The sequence below is a fragment of the Equus caballus genome, chromosome 10, assembly GCF_041296265.1.
Source record: "Equus caballus isolate H_3958 breed thoroughbred chromosome 10, TB-T2T, whole genome shotgun sequence".
NCBI classification, from domain to species: domain Eukaryota; kingdom Metazoa; phylum Chordata; class Mammalia; order Perissodactyla; family Equidae; genus Equus; species Equus caballus.
Window position 1 is genome coordinate 44,320,352 of NC_091693.1, and position 20,769 is coordinate 44,341,120.

A 20,769-nucleotide genomic window follows, 5' to 3' on the forward strand; every position below is an offset into this window, starting at 1 on the left:
AAGAGATAGTATAGTTTCATTCAGAGTGATCTTAGTATCTTTAAAATAAATGCGTTCTGTTCTTTTTAGAGGAAAATTATTTACAAAAACATCAGTAATATGAAAAATCAAGCAAGCCAGAATCAAATGCTGGGTTTATTTCTTAGTTCAGGACACCTGTTATGGGTAGTGATGATTAAAGTTGTTGCTGGTCCAAGTTCTTGAGTCATTTAAAGAGAAATCGATGGCCTCAATGATGAAATTGTTGGACACATTAACTGATACTATATGGGAAAAGAAATAATGTGTTTTAAGTTACATTAATAAGCTATAGAATGGTAGTATGTAAAGTTACATTATTTTCGTTATAATAAATATCCAAAATAAGGATTTTGAATCCTATTGTAGAGGAAGTGATACATAAGTCAGTTACAGTAAAGATGGCTGAGCTATGAGTGGGCCTGAGAAGAAGCCAGAGCATTCGTTATCACTGACTTCTTCAGGGTAACTTAATGAAGTTTCTGGTCTTCCTGTGCCTGCTCTGTAATACAAATTTAAGATTTTATGAACAGCTTTTAGAAGTGGACTGCCCCAATTTTAAAAAACTAAATGCTAGTGAGTTTGAATGGGCCACATTAAAAAAGGCTTTGTAATGAGTAAATGAAGCATTTGGCAAGAGAGGAAGTGCAAATGAAGGAGTAAATGAGAAGAATGAAAAGTTTATTCCAAGGAAAATGTTAAAATTCTATTTCTGCTTCAACACATTCTTTCAAAATTGTTCAGAAATAAAATTTTAAATAAAGCCTTGTATTTTAATAATTTTTTTCCATTAAGTATAAATCTAGGACAAACTATATACTGTTTACGTGTGCAATATTTTGTTTGTAAAGAAATACTAACTTCTGAATAAAAGATATCATAAATCCATGAAAAAAATTTAAATACCTGTTATTACTTACTTTTATTTTTACATGTTTGTAATGGTTGATGTATAAACGTAGGCTTCATAGGAAAAGTGTTTATTAAGCCCACGAAAAAGCAAACATTCCTCTGACCTATCACAAGCAATTTAGACAGTTGGAATCCCTGATTTGAGGGGCCTTTACTTGAAGGATAGTCTATATGGAAAGACTATAAAAATTTTGGTAATATAAGTTAATTATAAATAGTGATTAATACATGTTCCTTATCTAATACCAAATGCTGGTCTTTCTAAATAATTTATTTTTGCATCGTTATGTCCATTGTTGTCTTAACGCTTAATCTTTTCCAAATAATCCCAAAAGTGGAGTAATATTCTTTTTATAGAAATAATTTTTTAGATGTTTAAATTTATAAGTGATGATAAATTCATTTGGGATTAATATATAATTTCTGGAAGCAAAGGTATATAGTTGTGTAAAATCAATTTTGACTACTAAGCATTTATATTAAAATCAGGGAAAGCGCTTCCTATTCTCAAGGTATCTTGACATGCATGTTATTAGCTCTTTCTATCCCCTGTTATGAAATTATCTAGTAAATTGATTTCCTAGTCTAAACTAAATAATAATTATCTATGAGTCAGTGTGAGATGCTCCTTTAGGTTTAATATTTCTGTGTATATTTAAGTATTTTCTACTTTTCTATGTCCATAAAAAAAATAAGTTTATTGCAGCATGTATTAGAGTACTGTGAATGTTGAACATAATACTCTCTCTTAAGTGGCTACTTTGATTTTACTAAAATCACTTAATATCTTCAAGAGATAATAAAATAATTTAATCTGCCATATTCCTCCTCAGAAAATAAGGATGGAAGCACATACAAAGTTTGCAGTTCTTTGGCATCTAACAAGGGACCTCCATATAAATAAGTCTTCATCTTTTGCACGTTCTTTTGACAGGTTGGTTATATTTTATATTCAGATTTTATAGTCGGATATCGTAATGTCTCTTTTCTTGAATCCTCTGGTTATTTTGGCAGGAGTAGGCAATAGCAATTTACAAATTTTATAAATAGAATTTATAAATTATTGTTGAAAATCTCAGTATATTAAAATGCATGGCATTTTTATTTATCTACCAGATTTTCCCTTTCTAGCTCTGGAGGACCCAGTGCTCCTTCCTTTCATTGGACGACTATTCATTAAGCTCCTACTGTGTGGCAGGTGCCTTTCTCAGGTGTCAGGAATACAGCAATGGATACCGCCTTCTTGAGTCCATATTCACATTGAGTGAAATTACATATAAACAGTAGATTGCATTGTATTTCTCCAGCAGTTATTCTCAATCTTCTGCCTGACCTAGACTTACTAAAATCTACAGCTGAAATACTGACAAACCCCTCCCGTGAATTCAGAGAACCTGTAGCTACCTGAGAGTGCTTTTGCTGTTTGTCTAGATTACTTAGATGACTCATAACCCAAATAAGAGATTTGCATTAAGTTCCAAGGAGATGCTGTGTATAGGTAGATTTATATATTGGTATAAGACAGCAGTCTCACCAGCAGGTCTCATAGAGGTGGCCACAAACCTAACTATGCTTAGAGCCCAGCTCAGGATCACATGTGTGCTCTACTAGATGTTATTTCAGCTGGTGCTTTTCAGGCAGCATTACCATTTTTAAATGACCTGCTGTTGAACCTCTACAATGAACTAGGCCCTGGGCCTAGGTACTTTACAAATACCATTTCTAATTTGATGACTGCCTTTCCTCATCATACCTGTGAGGCAGTGAAGGCCCAGGCAAGTTAAGTGATTTGCCCAAGACCACACATGAGGTAAAGTGGATGGCCCAGATTTGAATCTTGGGTTTTCTGATTCCAAACCATACCTCCATACTTTTTAGAGAAGGTCTTTCCTTGAATTAAGCACACGCTTTTGACTCATAAAGAGAGTGGGAGCAGAGGAGCATGGACCAGCGTGGAAATAGTGTTGACTTGCAGGGGGTTCAGTATTTGGTGATTTGAACAGGATTATGTTGCTAAAACAAGACTAATTTTCTAATTTTTTTATATTTATCTTATAAAAGTAATGTGTGCTTGTGAAATTTCAAAAAACTCAAGTATATAACAAAAGGGAAAAAGAGTGTTGTCTCCTTTCTCATTGTGTATACTGAGACTGTAGAGATTAAGATTATTAAAATGCTGTGGTCAGAAGTTATCCTGAAATATGATCAGTTTAAAGTAGTTAATTCAAAATAAGAAACATAACTTAGAATAGTGTTAATTTTAGAAAAATTAGTGTGTTATAGTTAAAGTAGGTGTTTTGTTCTTTGTTTTAATTATTGGTGTTTATTGTAGGTCGCTGTTCATCATGTTAGATAGCCTTAATAGTCTCGATGGTTCTACTAGCTCTGTGGGGCAAGCCTGGCTGAACCAAGTCCTACAAAGACATGATATTGCAAGAGTTTTGGAACCACTGCTGTTGCTCCTGCTTCATCCAAAAACTCAGAGGGTTTCAGTGCAGCGGGTACAAGCAGAACGTTATTGGAATAAGGCTCCCTGTTACCCTGGAGAAGAGAGTGACAAGCATTGCATGCAAAATTTTGCATGCAGCAATGGTGAATATCATATGGAAGTAAACATCTTTATTTAGAATTAAGTTATTAAAATAATGTGAGACGTGATCACAAGATTGATTGGCAAGAGAATTGAATGTGAGATTTTTCTCCTTGGGCTTATTTTCTCCCCTCATCATGCAATAGCAGTGCTCACATGGGCCGTGTCAGAATGTATTTCATCAATGACCGTCTTAGATAGAGGACTTGGATCTCTGATCAGTTGACTCTTTCAGGGGAGGAATCAGCACAGCTCTGGTCAGAGAAGAAGTTCTTCAATTTTGATGGAGACACCTTTAGAGTTTATTTAGCAGTCCTGATCCTACAAAGCTTTGTAGATACTTTACTGGGAATTTATAGTAAGCTTATAATGCACGTTTATATTTCATGAGTCATTTTCCTCATCTGTAAAATGTGAATAATAATACCCACCTCTCAAGGCTTTATTGTGAACATTAGATGTAGTCATGTTTGTGGCATGTTTAGTGCAGTGACTGGCATATTATAAGTGTTTGATGACCATTCGCCATTATTACTATGAAATTCACACTTGATAAACTGTCGAGCGATGCTCTCTCTAATACAGTGATAATGGCTCCATAGATTAATTTATTATACTTTAGAAACAAAAGAGTCTCACATATCTCATTTGTATGTCTTGACAAATAACCCTGTGAGGTCAGTAATAAAAAGGTCATTTTTACTGAGCAGGGAGCTGATGCTTAGAAGGCCATAGCTTTCTCAAAGTCCCATGGCTGGTAAATGATGAAGCTGGAACTAAACCATCATGCTCCTACTTCATCTTTAGTGTGTTTCTACAGAGCCTCGGTTCCTTTCTCTAGCTTCCTTCCCACCGCTTCCTCTGAACCTTCTAAGAACATGCTCTACCCTGCTTATTGCCAGAACTTCTTTGTTAGTGCTTTACCTGCCACAGTTCCTGCCTGTCTGCCGAATTGTCACTTTTCCCTCGAGATCAGTCTCACACCTCACCCGTGGTATCATAATGCTTTCCCTGAATTTGATAGCATTTGGTTTGTACTATTCATATGGAACTAAGCCTTCTGCCCTTGCTAAGGAAGGCCATCGACATACTATGGCCCCAAAAGTATAGAAATGGAGGAATGTATTTGTGATCCCCTACTTAGTTTAAACTCCTTGCAGAAAAGAGTGATGTCTTTTCCTTCTCTTACCCTCATTGTCTCCTGGTTTAGGGCATTATTCAGACTAGATAATTCATAAATGTTTGTTGAATTTTATTAAAATCAAGGAGGTTATTTGTGTATTTATACATTAACTATATACTAAACTATTTGAATTCTTAGAAACAGCAAAAGTGAAGGGAAGTATCACACAGGGAGGGAAAAAACACTAAAATTTTGAACTGCAGTAGAAAGGGTGTCTTGTTTGGGGATTAAGACAAATTTTTATATTTTCTGTTAAATGTGTTGTTTAATTCATTTGAATAATAGGCTTTCTATTGTTGAATTGTCTTTATTAAATTCCAGCTAATATTTATCAACATAATTTTCTAACTTAAAACATCTAAATAGTAATAAAGTATAATTTTAATAGGAAAATATAAGTAGATGATGAAACTAATGATTAAAGATCTTGAGTTCAGTGTACATTTCAATTATTTTAATATATTTTATATTTTCCTTCTTTACTATTTTTCTTATATGCCAGTAAGCCAAGTTCAATTCATTGCATCTAAAGGAAATGGTGAGAAGCCACTTTCCATGGACGAGATAGAGAACTTTAGTCTCACTGTTAATCCGTTAAGTGACCGACTTTCCCTTCTAAGTACCAGCAGTGAGACGATTCCAATGGTTGTATCTGATTTTGATCTTCCAGACCAGCCAATTGAAATACTTCAGAGTTCTGACTCTGGGTGTTCACAGTCCTCTGCTGGGGACAACTTGAGTTACGAAGTTGATCCTGAAAATGTAAATACCCAAGAGGAATCTCAGATCCCAAATGCCAACTCCCCAGATGATGACGTTCAGCAGGTGGTGTTTGACCTAATATGTAAAGTCGTCAGTGGCCTTGAAGCAGAATCTGCATCAGTTACATCTCAGTTAGAAACTGAAGCTATGTCCCCAAAGCACAATGATGCAGATCCAGGCAAGGAGGCAACTAAAAGTGAAGAACAGTTCGCTGAGCGGAGTCAGAGTGTTTTGCTGAGTAACGAAAATTCTCAGTTTCTGTCTCTATCTGCAGAGGGAGGCCATGAGTTCGTGGCAAACGGAATCTCCAGAAATAGCTCCTCACCTTGTATTTCAGGAACCACACAGAATGTCCATGACTCTTCTGTTGCTTCCACAGAAACCAAATCTAGACAGAGGAGTCACAGTAGTATTCAGTTCAGCTTCAAAGAAAAACTATCAGAAAAAGTCTCAGAGAAAGAAACAATTGTTAAGGAGTCAGGTAAACAACCAGGAGCAAAACCTAAAGTCAAACTTGCCAGAAAAAAGGATGATGACAAGAAAAAACCTTCAAATGAAAAACTCAAACAAACCAGTGTATTCTTTAGTGATGGTCTGGATTTGGAGAACTGGTATAGCTGTGGAGAGGGAGAGATTTCTGAAATTGAGAGTGACATGGGTTCTCCAGGATCACGGAAATCTCCCAGCTTCAACATCCATCCTCTCTATCAACATGTGCTTCTGTATCTCCAGTTGTATGATTCATCAAGGACTCTCTATGCCTTTTCTGCCATCAAAGCCATCTTGAAAACTAACCCTATTGCTTTCGTAAATGCCATTTCAACCACTAGTGTAAATAATGCATATACCCCTCAGTTGTCTCTGCTTCAGAATCTGTTGGCCAGACACCGGATTTCTGTTATGGGCAAAGACTTTTATAGTCACATACCAGTGGACTCAAATCATAACTTCCGGAGTTCTATGTACATAGAAATTCTTATTTCCCTCTGCTTATATTACATGCGTAGCCATTACCCAACTCATGTCAAGGTCACTGCACAAGATTTAATAGGCAATCGAAACATGCAGATGATGAGCATAGAAATTTTGACACTACTCTTTACTGAGCTGGCAAAAGTAATAGAAAGCTCAGCAAAGGGTTTCCCTAGTTTTATCTCTGATATGTTATCTAAGTGCAAAGTTCAGAAAGTTATTCTTCACTGTTTGCTGTCATCTATCTTTAGTGCACAGAAGTGGCATAGTGAGAAAATGGCAGGTAAGAATGTGGTTGCTGTTGAAGAAGGTTTCTCAGAGGACAGCCTTATCAATTTCTCAGAGGATGAATTTGACAATGGCAGCACACTCCAGTCACAACTTCTGAAAGTACTTCAGAGGCTCATTGTTCTAGAACACCGGGTAATGACTATCCCTGAAGAGAATGAAACAGGTTTTGATTTTGTGGTATCTGATCTGGAACACATCAGTCCCCATCAGCCCATGACTTCTCTTCAGTATTTGCACGCTCAGCCGATCACATGTCAAGGCATGTTCCTCTGTGCAGTGATACGAGCTTTACATCAACACTGTGCTTGTAAGATGCACCCACAATGGATTGGTTTAATCACATCTACTCTGCCTTACATGGGGAAAGTTCTACAGAGAGTGGTTGTTTCTGTAACGCTACAACTTTGCAGAAATTTGGATAATCTAATTCAGCAGTACAAATATGAAACCGGATTATCTGATAGTAGGTAAGGGTTGATTTTTAACTTTATCATTGACATTTTTCACATATATGATTGCTTAATCATCCAGAAAGTCACAATTTGAGTAAATAAATTAGTCGTTATCAGTAGGTTGCAAATAGTGTTTAGCTTGAGGAGGAGTATCAATAAAAGAATCAAGAATGGAAAGGGAAGGAATATTTAAACAGGCCTTTTTTCTCCTAAGGGCTAAAATTAATTTTAATGGTCTTCTTGACTGAGTTGGCAAAAGTAATAGAAAGTTCAGCAAAGGGTTTCCCTAGGTTTATTTTAATGTTATCTAAATGCAAATCAATTTCACACTAAAATTATTTTTAAATTACAAATAATTTTATTTATTAATAAATCCTATCTGATTTTATTTCTTCTAGATTTTCATGGTTTGGTGGTAAATTCTATCTGTATCCCCAGGCCATGTTCAAAATTAGTCTGTCAAAAATTAGCCAGATGTTTCATAGACTAGAGTCTGGTTTATCTCCTGTATAACCTCAGCTACTACATGTAAAATATAAGAAAACTGCCTGTATCACTTAATACTGACATGCTGCCATCGTGTGGTTACTCGAGATTTGCTAGCGATATTTGTTTATTTTGTATAGAATTTTTTAGCCAGAAAGAACTTTAGTACATTTAGTGTGACTCACTTATTTTATAGATTAGGATATAAAAGCTCTTAATTTATCCTTTTAGTTGTTTATTCATATAATACTTATTGAGCACTTACTGTGTGCCTACCACATGCTGGACATTTACTATCAATAAAACACAAACTTGTCTTTCACAGAAGTTGTGTTCAGATGAATGCATTTTATTTCAGGCCTCTGTGGATGGCATCCATTATTCCACCAGATATGATTCTTACCCTTTTGGAAGGGATCACAGCCATTATCCATTACTGTTTGTTGGATCCTACTACACAGTATCACCAAGTAAGGCTGCACAAATATTTGCCTCCTTTTTAAAGACTATCAGGTCTACTGAGTCCTCATTTGTAAACCTTAGTAAATGATGATATGTTTTTTCCCCCAACTTCAATAGCTTTTGGTCAATGTAGACCAAAAACACTTGTTTGAAGCCCGCAGTGGAATCCTCTCAATTCTTCATATGATCATGTCCTCTGTGACGTTACTTTGGAGCATCCTGCATCAGGCTGATTCTTCAGAAAAGATGATTATTGCTGCATCCGCATCTGTTACCACTATTAATCTTGGAGCTACAAAGGTTAGACAATTCGCACTTTACCTGTGGAGCCCAAGAGTCTATTCAGGCACTTTCCCCAAGACTATATTCAGAATTTGTGAATAATTTGAGTACTCCTTTGGTACTCTGCATGGATTGAATAATTAATCATCAAATAATTTTATCCATTTTATTGAGATATGACATATCACAAAATTCTCCTATTTTAAGTATATATGATACAGTGATTTTTTGTTTTTAGTAAATTTACAGAGTGAAACTATCACCACCATCTAATTTTCAAACATGTCTGTCACCACAAAAAGGGTCGTAGTGCCGATTTGCAGTTACTCCTTGTTCCCATTCCTAATCACAATCAACCATTAATCTGTTTTCTCTATATATAGGTTTGCTTTTTCTGGCCATTTCATATAAATAGAATCATACATTATTTGGTTTTTCATATCTAGCTTCCTCCATGTGACCTAGTGTTTTTGAGGTTCATTCATGCCTGTATGTTATAACTTTGTTCCCTTTTTTTAGGACATTTTAAGTTGACTTTTAATGTGCAAAGCCCTCCTAGAAAACAATTTAGCAATATTGCTAAATTTAATTTAAATGTATTTTAAATTTACAGAGAGCTTTAAAAATTTCAGGCTTTGACCTAGCAATCTACTTTAGTAGTGAATTCTAAGGTAATCAAAATTATACAAAAATTTATTTATAAGATGTTCATTATAGCCTTATTTAAATATAGCAAAAAAGAGGCCCTCAACAATAAATAAGGAAATGGTTAAGTTATTCTTTCAGTGTTACATTATATAGCCACTAATATTTGTGGTTTTGAAGAATTCTTAGTGGATGGAAAAGTGCTTGGAAATTTAAGTGAAACAGGGATATTACATAATTCAGTAAATATTGCATTTCCAATTATGTAAGAAGAAATTATCTGCAGAAAAAGGAATAAAGTTCATGTATTAATACTGATTATCTCAAGATGACGGGATTAATGCTTGATTTAAGAATTTTTTTTCTTCCTTATACTCGAGTATTTTCCACATTTTTTACTTTATATTAGAAGAATATTGTATGAATATTTAAAAGTGTGTATACTATGTCGGTTGTCAAATTGACATCCCACAATTACCTAACCTTAATCCTAGACCTGACTTTCTAGATCTGGGAGTCATGGGAACACACCTAGAATTGGGAGAAGGAAAAAGGTTAGAACCATTAGAAGATTTTGTCTACATACTGATATTTGGATTAAATGATGCTTTTTTCTTTTATTTAATCTGACTTAAATATAAAACACCTCCTGCCCCCCCTACTTTTTAAAGAATCTACATCAAATGTAATTGAATCTCATATATTGTGTTTTTTTAATTATCTCAAGTAAATAGACTCTTGCATTTGGCTGATTGGTAGTTGTCATTTTATAGGTTTTTTTTTTTTATTTTCCAGAATTAAAATGACCATGGTTGCATCTCTTAACACTGTTAAAGTTTACTATTGTTTGGGTAGTAAAACATATAGCTACTGTATTATTTCAAGAAAAACTAAAAGTGCAGTTTTGTTATTAATGCTTCCATAATTTTTAACTTACTTGTCATTTGCTTAATTGCTTTAGAACTTGAGACAACAGATTCTTGAATTATTAGGCCCCATTTCAATGAATCATGGTGTTCACTTTATGGCTGCCATTGCGTTCGTATGGAATGAAAGAAAACAGAACAAAACCACCACCAGGACCAAGGTGTGTATTTAACCATTGGGTACTTTTTCTTTTTTCACTTGGTAAGCATTTGGTGAGGACTCGGTGATTTTCAGCTCTCCCTTAGTTGCAGTGGGGCAGGGATGGGCTGGGTAGTGAAAAGCAGCAGTTTGTCTACAGGTTTAGATAATGTATTGTTGCCTAAATTTCTTAAGTATAAAAGATATAATTTTATTTGAAAAAAGGAATTAGTATGATATTAAAACTGTAGCTGTTTTTTTAAATAGAAATGGTAATATAGTACAGTGTATTTTTTAAAATGCTAGTCATTCAAGGTACAAAGCAAGGATATAGAGAGAAGTTTTCACCTTGACTAGTTTTTCACGATACCGTAAATAGTTTATTTTTAAATGTATTTCGTGTATTGGTTTTGACTGGATTATATGTGAAAATCTTGTGACTTTGAAAGTTCAGAAAAGGTATTCTATATTAGAAATAGTGACTCAGGATATTAAGACTAGTAAATTTACATTCACACAAGATACATGATTTGTTTAGCTAAAGGTTTCTGATCTGTTATTTTTGTGCTGATTTCACATTACATATATGCTGACATTTCTAAAATAATAGAAATAAACATTCCCACTTATCACATTAGTTTGCATGTGAGGATTCAGTAGTACACATTACATTGGACAGAACAGAAATCCTGGACTATTTAAAAGCAGTCAAGGACATGTGGTTTAACATGGCATATTGAACACATGCATTCTTCTCTGCTGTCTTTCCAAAAATGAGAATAAAGGAATTTTAAAAGACATAAACCCACAATGACAAAAAATTGGGAGAGGTAACCGCAAAAAAATAAGTGTTAACGAAATTTTGCCAGATGAAAAACAAGTCTGAGTTGTAGCTGACTTAGTAGAGTAGAGAAAGCTGATATCTAAGTGCATGCAAGAAGGGAATCAATTCTCGCTGTAAAACCAGACAGTCTCTGGGAGTAGAGTATCAGGTACTTTTAAAGGCAGAGGGTTAGGATGGGGCTGAAATCTGGAGGATTGGTTGAAAGCTTATGTAAAGAGCGCTTAGACTCCTTCTAGAGCCCTTTCCCCCAACCCAAGCAACCACCCACTTCTCCTACCCTACTCCAGCAGGAGACTGGAGTCAAGTTTACTCTATGAAGAGTTTGTCAAGAGAGGCTCTGGACTCAGGGGCACAAGACTGACACAGGTAGAAGTTAGACTTCATGCTGAAAACAGGAGCATTCAGGAAAAGTCTACATACTGAAAAATGGGAATCAGTTTCACCCCAGTGAGATGGCAAGAAGATATATGTCCCTCAGGTAGTTTTGAGGATTCCTCTCTAGAAAGATGACCTGAGCAAGACAAGAAGACCTATAGCTGAAGTTTTTGAGTCCCCTAACAAAAAAATTGGGCTGTTATCACCACACAGGGAGGCCTACCTATTAATTAGTCTTGTACACAAATGCTTGACTCCCATCACTTGTTAATTTCTTTTTGAAAGGCAGTAATAACATAGTTGTTAAGAGCACAGACTTTGAAACTAGATCCTTGGGTTTCAAATCCTAACTCCTCCAGGGACTAGCTATGTGACCTCAGGGTAGAAATAGTACTTCATGGGTTTGTGAGAATTAGAAGAATATACATATACACTGTCATCACCGTGGCCTGGATTTGTTTCCTGGTTAAGGAAACACAACACCTGTCTATCGGTTGTCATACTGTGGTGACTATATGTTTCTGTGATGTTGAAAACTCTGCCACCAGTATTTAAAATATCAGCAGGGTCACCCATGGTGGACAGGTTTCAGTGGAGCTTCCAGACTAAGACAGAATGACCAGGCCATCCACTTCTTAAAAAATTGGCCATGAAAACCCTATGAATAGCAGTAGAGCATTGTCCGATAGAGTACCAGAAGATGAGAGGATGGTACAAAAAGACCAGTCAGGGTTCCACTCTGCTGTGCTCAGGGTCATTAGGAATCAGAATCAACTCAACGGCACTAATCAAAACCATATTTTTCACACTTAGAGCAATGCCTGGCACTTAATAAGCACTCTGCAAATATTAGCTATACTATTATTCCTCACATTTAAATATGAATAGAATGACAAGGATTACCGCTCATGAAGAAAGCCTCTAATATGAAAGACAAAAACCAAAACAACTAGGCAAAAAAATTCAAAAGAAGCAATGGAGGTAACAAGAAAATGTAAATAATAATAGTGATGTCTTTCAATAGGTGAAACCATATCGCATCCATGAAATAAGAGGAGATTATAAGAAAGGTCATTGCAAAAAATTGAAGTTTTTCTTGGATATTAAAAATCTTATGGCAGAAGCAAAACAAAATCAGTGTAAAGGTTGGAAGAGAAAGTAGATAAATGCCAGAAATAGAATATAAACTTAGAGTAATGGAAAATAGGGGAAAGGAGATAATAAAATTAGGGGAGTAAGGGAGTGACATTGGAGACTCAATACAGGCATGCTTTGTTTTATTGCACTTCACTTTGTTGCAATTTGCAGATATTGCATTTTTTACAAGACTCTCCACCAGCAGAAAGATTACTACTTGCTAATGGCTCAGATGATAGTATTTTTTAGCAATAAATTATTTTTTAATTAAAGTACATACATTGCTTTTTTAGACATGATGCCATTGCACACTTAATAGACTAAAATATAGGGTAAACATAACATTTATATGCACTGGGAAACCAAAAAATTTGTGTGACTCGCTTTATTGCTGTATTCACTGTATTGCAGTTGTCTGGAACTGAACCTGCAATATCTCCGAGGTATGCCTGTATCTTTTGCAGAAAGAAAAAATGAGGGGAGAAAAATATTAGAGAAATAATACAAGAAAATTTCCCAGAAATGAAACAAAAGAGATCTACACAAAGATCAGCATGTCATTTCAGAACACTGGAGATAAAGAGATCTAAAAATCTTCTAAAGAGAAAACACTGGTCCTATTCAATGAAATGATAAGATTTCTCAGTAGCAACACTGAAAATTGTGATGGGAAAATTAGTTTTAACCTATAATCCTATATCCAGCCAAACTGTCATTCAAGGCATTTTTGAACCATGCACTCTCTCAAAAAAAAAGAAAAAAAAACTGCCGTCAATTCACCCTTTCTCAGCTACTGGAAAATGCATCTCCACTGGAGACAGAATAAACCAAAAAGGAAGAAGACATGAGATCCAAGAAATAGGGGTTCCAGCACAGAAGAAAAGGAGATGGAATCTCTAAGCTGATGGTCATAGGAGAGATGTCAAGATGATAGTGTGTAGCAAGCCTAGAGAACCAAGGCAGAGTATAACAGAAAGACATTGTACAGCTGTCTCAAGAAAAAAAAAGAGAGGAGGAGGAGGAAGAGAGGGTAGAAGATTAATTACCTGATGTTATTGAATATGTACTTAGGGGAGATTTACCGTTATCGGTTAATTTGGGATGCATTTATGATAGAGACAACCAAGCTAACAAAAAAGTTCACTAATACTAGGAAAAATGAAAAGTTGTACAGGAAGAGAAATGCAATGATAGTACAATACAGTGCAACCATAAATAGTCATATGAACACTGGATGTTGATTTACATAAAGTTATATTACTGTGTTGGGAGGATAGGGAGAAAAGTGTAGGAGAGAGAAATCTTTGTCTTCTGAAGTTAGGAGGTCAGTAGATAATGTCTAATTGAGAAAAGACCATGAAATAGGAAAAATAATAGCAGTGAGTATTATTTAGAAATAATAGAAAAGAACTAAGAGTTGAGCATGGTCTCTTTGGGATTGGGCACTGCTATTTTTTTCTTATCAGGCTTATTGCCCTATTTGATTTTTTGAAATGATGTCCATGTATTATATTGATTAAAAAAATAAATTTTACCTAAAGTAATCAAGTGACTTGAAAAAAAAGTCCTTTATATTAAGAACAGGCTATAAAATATTCTCTTAATTCTGTGATTTCTTCTTAAAGACGTACGTACAAACATACAAAGGTAAATGCAATGATGTGTTATCCAGGTTATTCCGGCAGCCAGTGAAGAACAGCTTTTACTAGTAGAATTGGTTCGCTCGATCAGTGTCATGAGAGCGGAAACTGTTATACAGACTGTGAAAGAAGTTTTAAAGCAGCCCCCAGCCATAGCCAAGGACAAGGTAAAAAAGGTTTTCTTTGCTTTCGTTTTGTTCTATTTCAGAAATGACGCTGGTGGGTGAGTTATTTTTGTATAATAATGTCCTTTTGACTATAGTACATATTTCAGAGATGAGTGCACGTGGCCCTCACACTACTTGCAGTAAAAACAATGATGAATGTCTGCAAGCGACTTCCTGCAGCCAGTGAAGAGCAGTTCGCTGCTCATGTCTCTCTATATGTACATCTAAAGCAGTCAGGAGCTTTTTGACCAAATTCTTAGGGGAGGTTTTTCTAGTCATTTAAAGGAAACACAGAAGTCATAGCTCAAGGTGTGCTTACCTTACTTGTTGCCTTTTTCACAGCTTCTGTATTGCTTTCTCTTCAGAATGAATCAATTCTATAAGCTCCCAGTGTTTTGCCATAACCTTAGTTCTAGTCAGTGTCATTTCTTGACTCTGTACAAGACTGTGCTTTGCAAGGACTTTGCAAGAAAATCAGTAACATCATCTCTGCACTCACAGTGCACTGTCTCTAATTAGGCAGACATAAAAGTGTACAAATTAGTAAAATTATGGACATACCTACTCTTTTTGCTCTTTGTTCCAGCAATAACAGGTCATATTTTCTTGGAAAGTATTTACCAATTGCGAACGTTAGATTTAAGCCAAGCCAAAATAGACCTAATCACATTATTAGAGGAATTATTACTCATCTCTGAAAATGTTGAATTATTTTTTCATTTATCTTTTTCTTGTATTGCCAGTGGGAAGAGTGTGCTTACGTATGTGAATAGCCAGTGTCTTTATTAACTTTTTAATAATTTCCTTACCATTTTGAAATCACCTCTGGGGCATTTGTGATAGGATTTTAAATTTGCATTTGAAACCTCAATTCAGCATAATATTTTGAGCATCTCATGCCAGACATTGGACTAAGTGTGAAGGAACAAGAGTAAGTTCCACCCGCTCACCCCCCCAGTTGCTGCCCCTCTGCCTCAGTCTACTAAGTTCTGTATCCATCAGATCCCTGACTTTTCTTTGTGTGGTAAAAAGGGAAACCTTCAAGGGAATAGTTGGTCCTAAAAAGGAACAAATTGGTAAATGTCAGTAGACATCAGTATCATTTTCTTACCTGTTACTAATTTCTAAGGGTAGGTGTTTTCTTTTTATTGTGTTACCCTCAGCACTATCTTTAAAGACTGCATTTTAGCTATTAGAAGTTGGTCCCAAATTTGAACAACTACACTAATTTTCAGGAATGTGTGGTAAAATAGATTTAAATACATTTTATAAAAAAAAACTCAACCTAAGTCTGATAGCACCAACCAAGCATAAGCTGATTAAGATAAAACTAGTTTTGATGCTTATAAAGTAAATGGATCATTTAAAAGCAATAGCTGGAGTATTAGCTTTTGACATCAGGGGGAGGAAGTGAGAATCTTTTGATTCCTTTCATGCATTTTCAACTCTTACCTGTTTGTGTTGTTTTCCCTACTAAGCGAAAAAGAGCTGCATAATTTTTATGACAAACTCATGTTTGTTTTCGTTTTTTTAATTAAAAATTGGCAGTAAAATACAGAGTCGTTGCAACAATGAAAAAGCAAAGGCAGCATTATTCTTCACTGTAAAATTGATTTCTTTTGTCTATAGAAACATCTTTCTTTGGAAGTCTGCATGCTTCAGTTTTTCTATGCTTATATTCAAAGGTAAGACAACTGACGTGGATCTCTCCATACTGCATTAGCAATGTAGAATAGTTAAGAAATGTAGGAGAAAAGCACCTGAATTCTTTCAAGATGTTGCTGTTTTTTCCCCCTAAAATTAAAAGAAGAAATGCTAGAAACAGAGAAATTTTGTTTATGATATATTACTACAAATCATTGGATATTTTAATGACCCAGCCCTGCAAATCCTGCAAACCTAAAGACCTAAGTATATCAAAGATACACTGCATATTAAAATACTGAATTGTAAGAAAATCTTTTTAATATAAATCCTCCTCTTGAAACCATGCCTATTGCCACTGAATCCATTATTATTTTGATATCGGTGAACATGGGATAACCTAATCTGATTTATTTTAATGTTAGGATTGTATGAAAATATCTTCTTCTTATGTTATTCCAATTTTGTGTTTGGCTGACCCCTGATCCACAAGTTAGTTGATTTAAATTTTGGTAAACTTCTTACTGGAGAACCTGAATCTTAATCCCCCCGTAGGGTAATTCCATTTTAATCACCAACCTTGGCATCAGTTTGTGATCTGTGACTAATATTTATAAAGTTAGGTTATGTTGTGTGTTTAAACTGGTTGTGACTTAAAACAAAGACTGCCTAAAATCTGAACTTAGATACATAGGGGTGTTTGGGTTAAGGTCAGACTGAAACAAAGATAATCTTAATTTCTCTAGAGATGAGAGACTGATGTTCAGGATAGATTAACAGCTCTCCCTTAGATGAGACAGAGACTCAGGTGAAGGAAAAAGAGCTAATGTAAGAGAGAAGCAGAAAGAACAAGATAGGGGTAAGTGACTTTGATGTCAGTAATTAAACTGAGATTTATTGCAGTTGTATTTTACTTTTGAGAATCCACGTGATTAAAAACTGGGATTTCTATAGCAAACTTTCTAGACTAATCACACTGGATATGTTAAATGTGTTTGGTTTTCTTTTTATATAATATTAGTAGAAAACGTAAAGCTTTTAGGAATTTTGTCCTATCATAGTCTGTAAAAGGTTAGAGAATGTTTCAGAAAAACTAGTAGGAAAATGTGTTAAAGACTGTGGGAAAATACAAGGAAAATTGAAATTTACTGTGGCTTTATATAAATATACAAACTATATTTATCTTGCAGAATCCCAGTGCCCAATTTAGTGGATAGCTGGGCATCACTGCTCACACTTCTCAAAGACTCTATACAACTGAGTCTTCCAGCCCCAGGGCAGTTTCTGATTCTTGGGTAAGCAATTTCACTTAAAAATATTATTTCAGGTAAAAGAATGATGTTCAGTGTCCTAATTGCTGAATAAGAGATGTTTCAGATGACCATGTGATCTCTCTACCTTCTCCTGGGATTCTCAAGGTATAGAATATGAGGCCTATAAAAATAAGGAGGAAAGGGGTGGGGAGGGAACAGCTTGTGTTGATAGATATACAAAATGTAAATGTGCTAACATAAAACTGTTAAAGAAGTGATTACTTAGTGAGGAGAGAATGTAGGATTAAAAAGGGAGGGAATGAGTAGGATATCTGAAGGGGAACTTCATAGAGGAGGGTCATTTGAGTTCAGGGCCCTAAACATAAACAGGTTTGGAAAAGTCATTTTCTCTCTATGTCTTGGAGTTTCCTGATCTGTGCTAATAATTTGTATGATTATTTGTTAAATTCCAGTCACCCTTACTTAGCTGCAAGCATCATGATGTCATGGACAGTGTCTGTTTTTGCTCACCGTTGTTCTTGGTTCACAATAAATGCTTGCTCAGTGAATCAAGGTGGTAGGAGCAGAAAGCCTTTGTGGAGACAGGAAGAGGAAGGATATATTGGCGCAAGGTATCTTGTCTGGTTTAGTTGTAGAGTAAGGCACAGGCAGTGGAATGGTGGGTGAAGGAAGGATTTTGCATTTTAGTTTTAGAAATTTGTTCTTGGGCAAATTGGTCTTAGGGTGGGAGTGATTGCAGGTGTTGAGGATGGTCATGACTGGCAAGTTAGTAGGATGAGAGGGGAAAGGGAATGAACTAGGAACTCTGTTTCAAGTAGGACATAGGGAGTATATGAGCTATTGATGATGAGATTGAAAGAACAGGACAAAGAAGAAGGAAGAGGGGCCAGTGAAGGAGGTAGAAAAGGAAATATCAGAAAGTTAGAAGAGGGGCCGGCTGGTGGTGCAGCGGTTAAGTTCACACGTTCCACTTCTTGGTGGCCAAGGGTTCGCCGGTTCAAATCCTGGGTGCAGACATGGCACCACTTGGCATGCCATGCTCTGGTAGGCGTCCCACGTATAAAGTAGAGGAAGACGAGCACGGATGTTAGCTCAGGGCCAGGCTTCCCCAGCAAAAAAAGAAAAAGAGGAGAACTGGCAGTAGTTAGCTCAGGGCTAATCTTCCTCAAAAAAAAGAAAAAGAAGAAAATCAGGTAAAATTCAGTGTTCTAGAAACATAGGGAAGTTAAGAGAGCATGGGTAACACCTTCAGAGAGATTAAGGAATATGAATAATAATACGAGGCTGTATTTGTTGATGATTTGGAGAGGATTGGTGATTTAGGGGAAGAGGTGTTTGGTGAGGTGGTAAGCACAGGTGTTAACAGCAAAGGGTTAGAGTGAAAAAGTAATCGTGGATATTCTTTGAAGATGTTCAATCATGAAAAGAAAGAGAAATGATAAGGTAGCAAGAGGAAATGTGATTTGAAAGTCATCGTTAATGGTAAGGATGACCTGAGGATGTTGAGTGGTTAACAGCAAAGACTCTGAAGTTGTGCTCTGCCTGGTACAAATCCCAGCTCCTTTACTTCTTAGCTCTGTGGCCTGGGGCAGGTTATTTAACCTCTCCAGCTATAAAATGGCATGATAATAGTGCCTACCTCATCAAGTTGTTACGAGGATTAAATGAGTTAAATATTTGTTAAATTCTTAGAACAATGCCTGGCCAACAATAAGTGTTATATAAGTGGAGAGTGATAGGAGATTCTAGAGAGAAGGGGGTTCATTGATAGCATCAGATTCCAGAGATGACTGGGAGCAAGCAAATGAAGAAGAGGGAATGGCAGTGTAAGAGTGAAAAAGAAGGATGCATTTTCTCTGAGAGTTTGCTACTCCAAGGTTGATCCCTCAGCCGGCAGCGGCAGCGTTGGAATCATCTGGGAACTTGTTAGAAATGTTAATCTCAGGCTCCACCTCAGAACACCTAAATCAGAACCTGAATTTTAACAAGATCCCTAGGTGACTTACATGCACACTACAGTTTGAAAAGGGTTGCTTAAGACTCAAGGGGAAAAGGAAAGGGAATAGAGTAAACTTCTCCCCAACCTTTTTACATTACCTCGCAATCTAATGATGTCATTAACAGCCAGTGACAGTCACCATGTTATCACACTGAATGAATATAAATTCAACCAAGTGCAAAGAACTTTGACCTTTCAGTCAACCTCTATAGTGCTGGTCGTGATTCTGTATATGTAGTTGGGTGATTGTATATACATAAACTTAGCTTCTACCCTTATTGTTCTTAAGAGAACTAGGAATACTGGTTTGGCAACCAATGGTCTAGAAAATTTTGAAGTGGAGAGGAGGAAAAATGAGTGTTCTTCAGTCAGATGACCTCTAGCTTTCTGGTAACTGTGGGAATGTAGTCTTCTGACAGGAGGCAGAGAGCAGGTAGAGTGACACTGAGGGCCCAGCCCAGCCAAAGTGAGCTAGAGATCCTGCTCTAGAATTTCAGGGATCGTGATGATCCCTGAACCCTCATGCCGTCTATTTTCTGAATCACAAAGCTGAAGAAGTTTTAGACATTGAAGGTGAAATGAAACAAGCCCTGAATTCAGTGTCTGCAATTCCTGGATCAAAGATTAAGGTAAATAGTGTGTGTGATTTTTAGTGATAAGAGATGAATGTAAATACTGGAAATCAAACAACATTCTCATAAAGATTTCTGATTGTTATCTTCTAATCTGTACATCAATAAACCTCTCCAAGGCTATTTTCCCATCTGTCAAGCAAGAATAATAGTGTCTGCCCTCCCTACCTCTGAGTCACCAAATAACCCTGCTGGCTAATTTCATTAAAAATTAGGGCCATCTTGGGGCAGGCCCAGTGGCGCAGTGGTTAAGTTTGTGCACTCCAGTTCGGCAGCCAGGGTTCACGGGTTTGGATCTCGGGTGCAGACCTACATACGACTCATCAAGCCATGCTGTTGCAGCATCCCACATACAAATAGAGGAGGATTGGCACAGATAGTTAGCTCAGGGACTGTCGTCCTCACACACACAAAACAAATAAGGCCATCCATTGGGACTTGTAGCTTCTCCCTCACAAGAATTTACTGTTTCCTCACCAACCTTTTCTTCTCATTTCTCAGATGATGAAAGATCCTATCTGCTTCTCAATGTGTGTGTGTGCTCTGATTATTTAAACAAAAAGTTGGACACTTTTAGTTACACTAGAAACTTAATTCCCTTTTTATATTTCTAGCGGTTTATTTTTTTTTATTTTTTTACTATTCCACTGATCCTCTAAAAATTCCTAATTACAAAATAGAAATCGATATGAAGATTTCTCTTCACTATCACTTACATATTAGTTTGGAAATAATTATGCATATAATTTATCTTAATAAAATCAAGTCGAGGAAATATTGAGTGGAATTTTAGCAAACAATGGAAATGGAAAGTTTTTCTCATTCATAAAGTATTTTTAATCTATTATATGTATATACACACACTCAGTAAGAAACCATTTCTGTGTTACAATTTAACATTGGTAGGGTTTGGGGTTTTCTTAAACTTTTTTGTTGA

General features: G+C 36.0%; 1 protein-coding gene across 29 annotated transcripts in view; it reads left to right on the forward strand.

The window, feature by feature from the left end:
* The window catches only part of DOP1A (DOP1 leucine zipper like protein A), a 91,518-nt gene that overhangs the window by 56,086 nt on the left and 14,663 nt on the right, over positions 1-20,769 (forward strand). For all 29 annotated transcript variants that reach the window (XM_070225201.1, XM_023650718.2, XM_070225186.1 and 26 more), the window contains 9 exons: positions 1,764-1,864; positions 3,263-3,522; positions 5,206-7,195; positions 8,025-8,136; positions 8,246-8,428; positions 10,017-10,142; positions 14,149-14,283; positions 15,913-15,968; positions 17,118-17,222. In XM_070225201.1, coding sequence (XP_070081302.1) covers positions 1,764-1,864; positions 3,263-3,522; positions 5,206-7,195; positions 8,025-8,136; positions 8,246-8,428; positions 10,017-10,142; positions 14,149-14,283; positions 15,913-15,968; positions 17,118-17,222 — 3,068 coding nt within the window. The remainder of the gene's footprint in view (positions 1-1,763; positions 1,865-3,262; positions 3,523-5,205; positions 7,196-8,024; positions 8,137-8,245; positions 8,429-10,016; positions 10,143-14,148; positions 14,284-15,912; positions 15,969-17,117; positions 17,223-20,769) is intronic.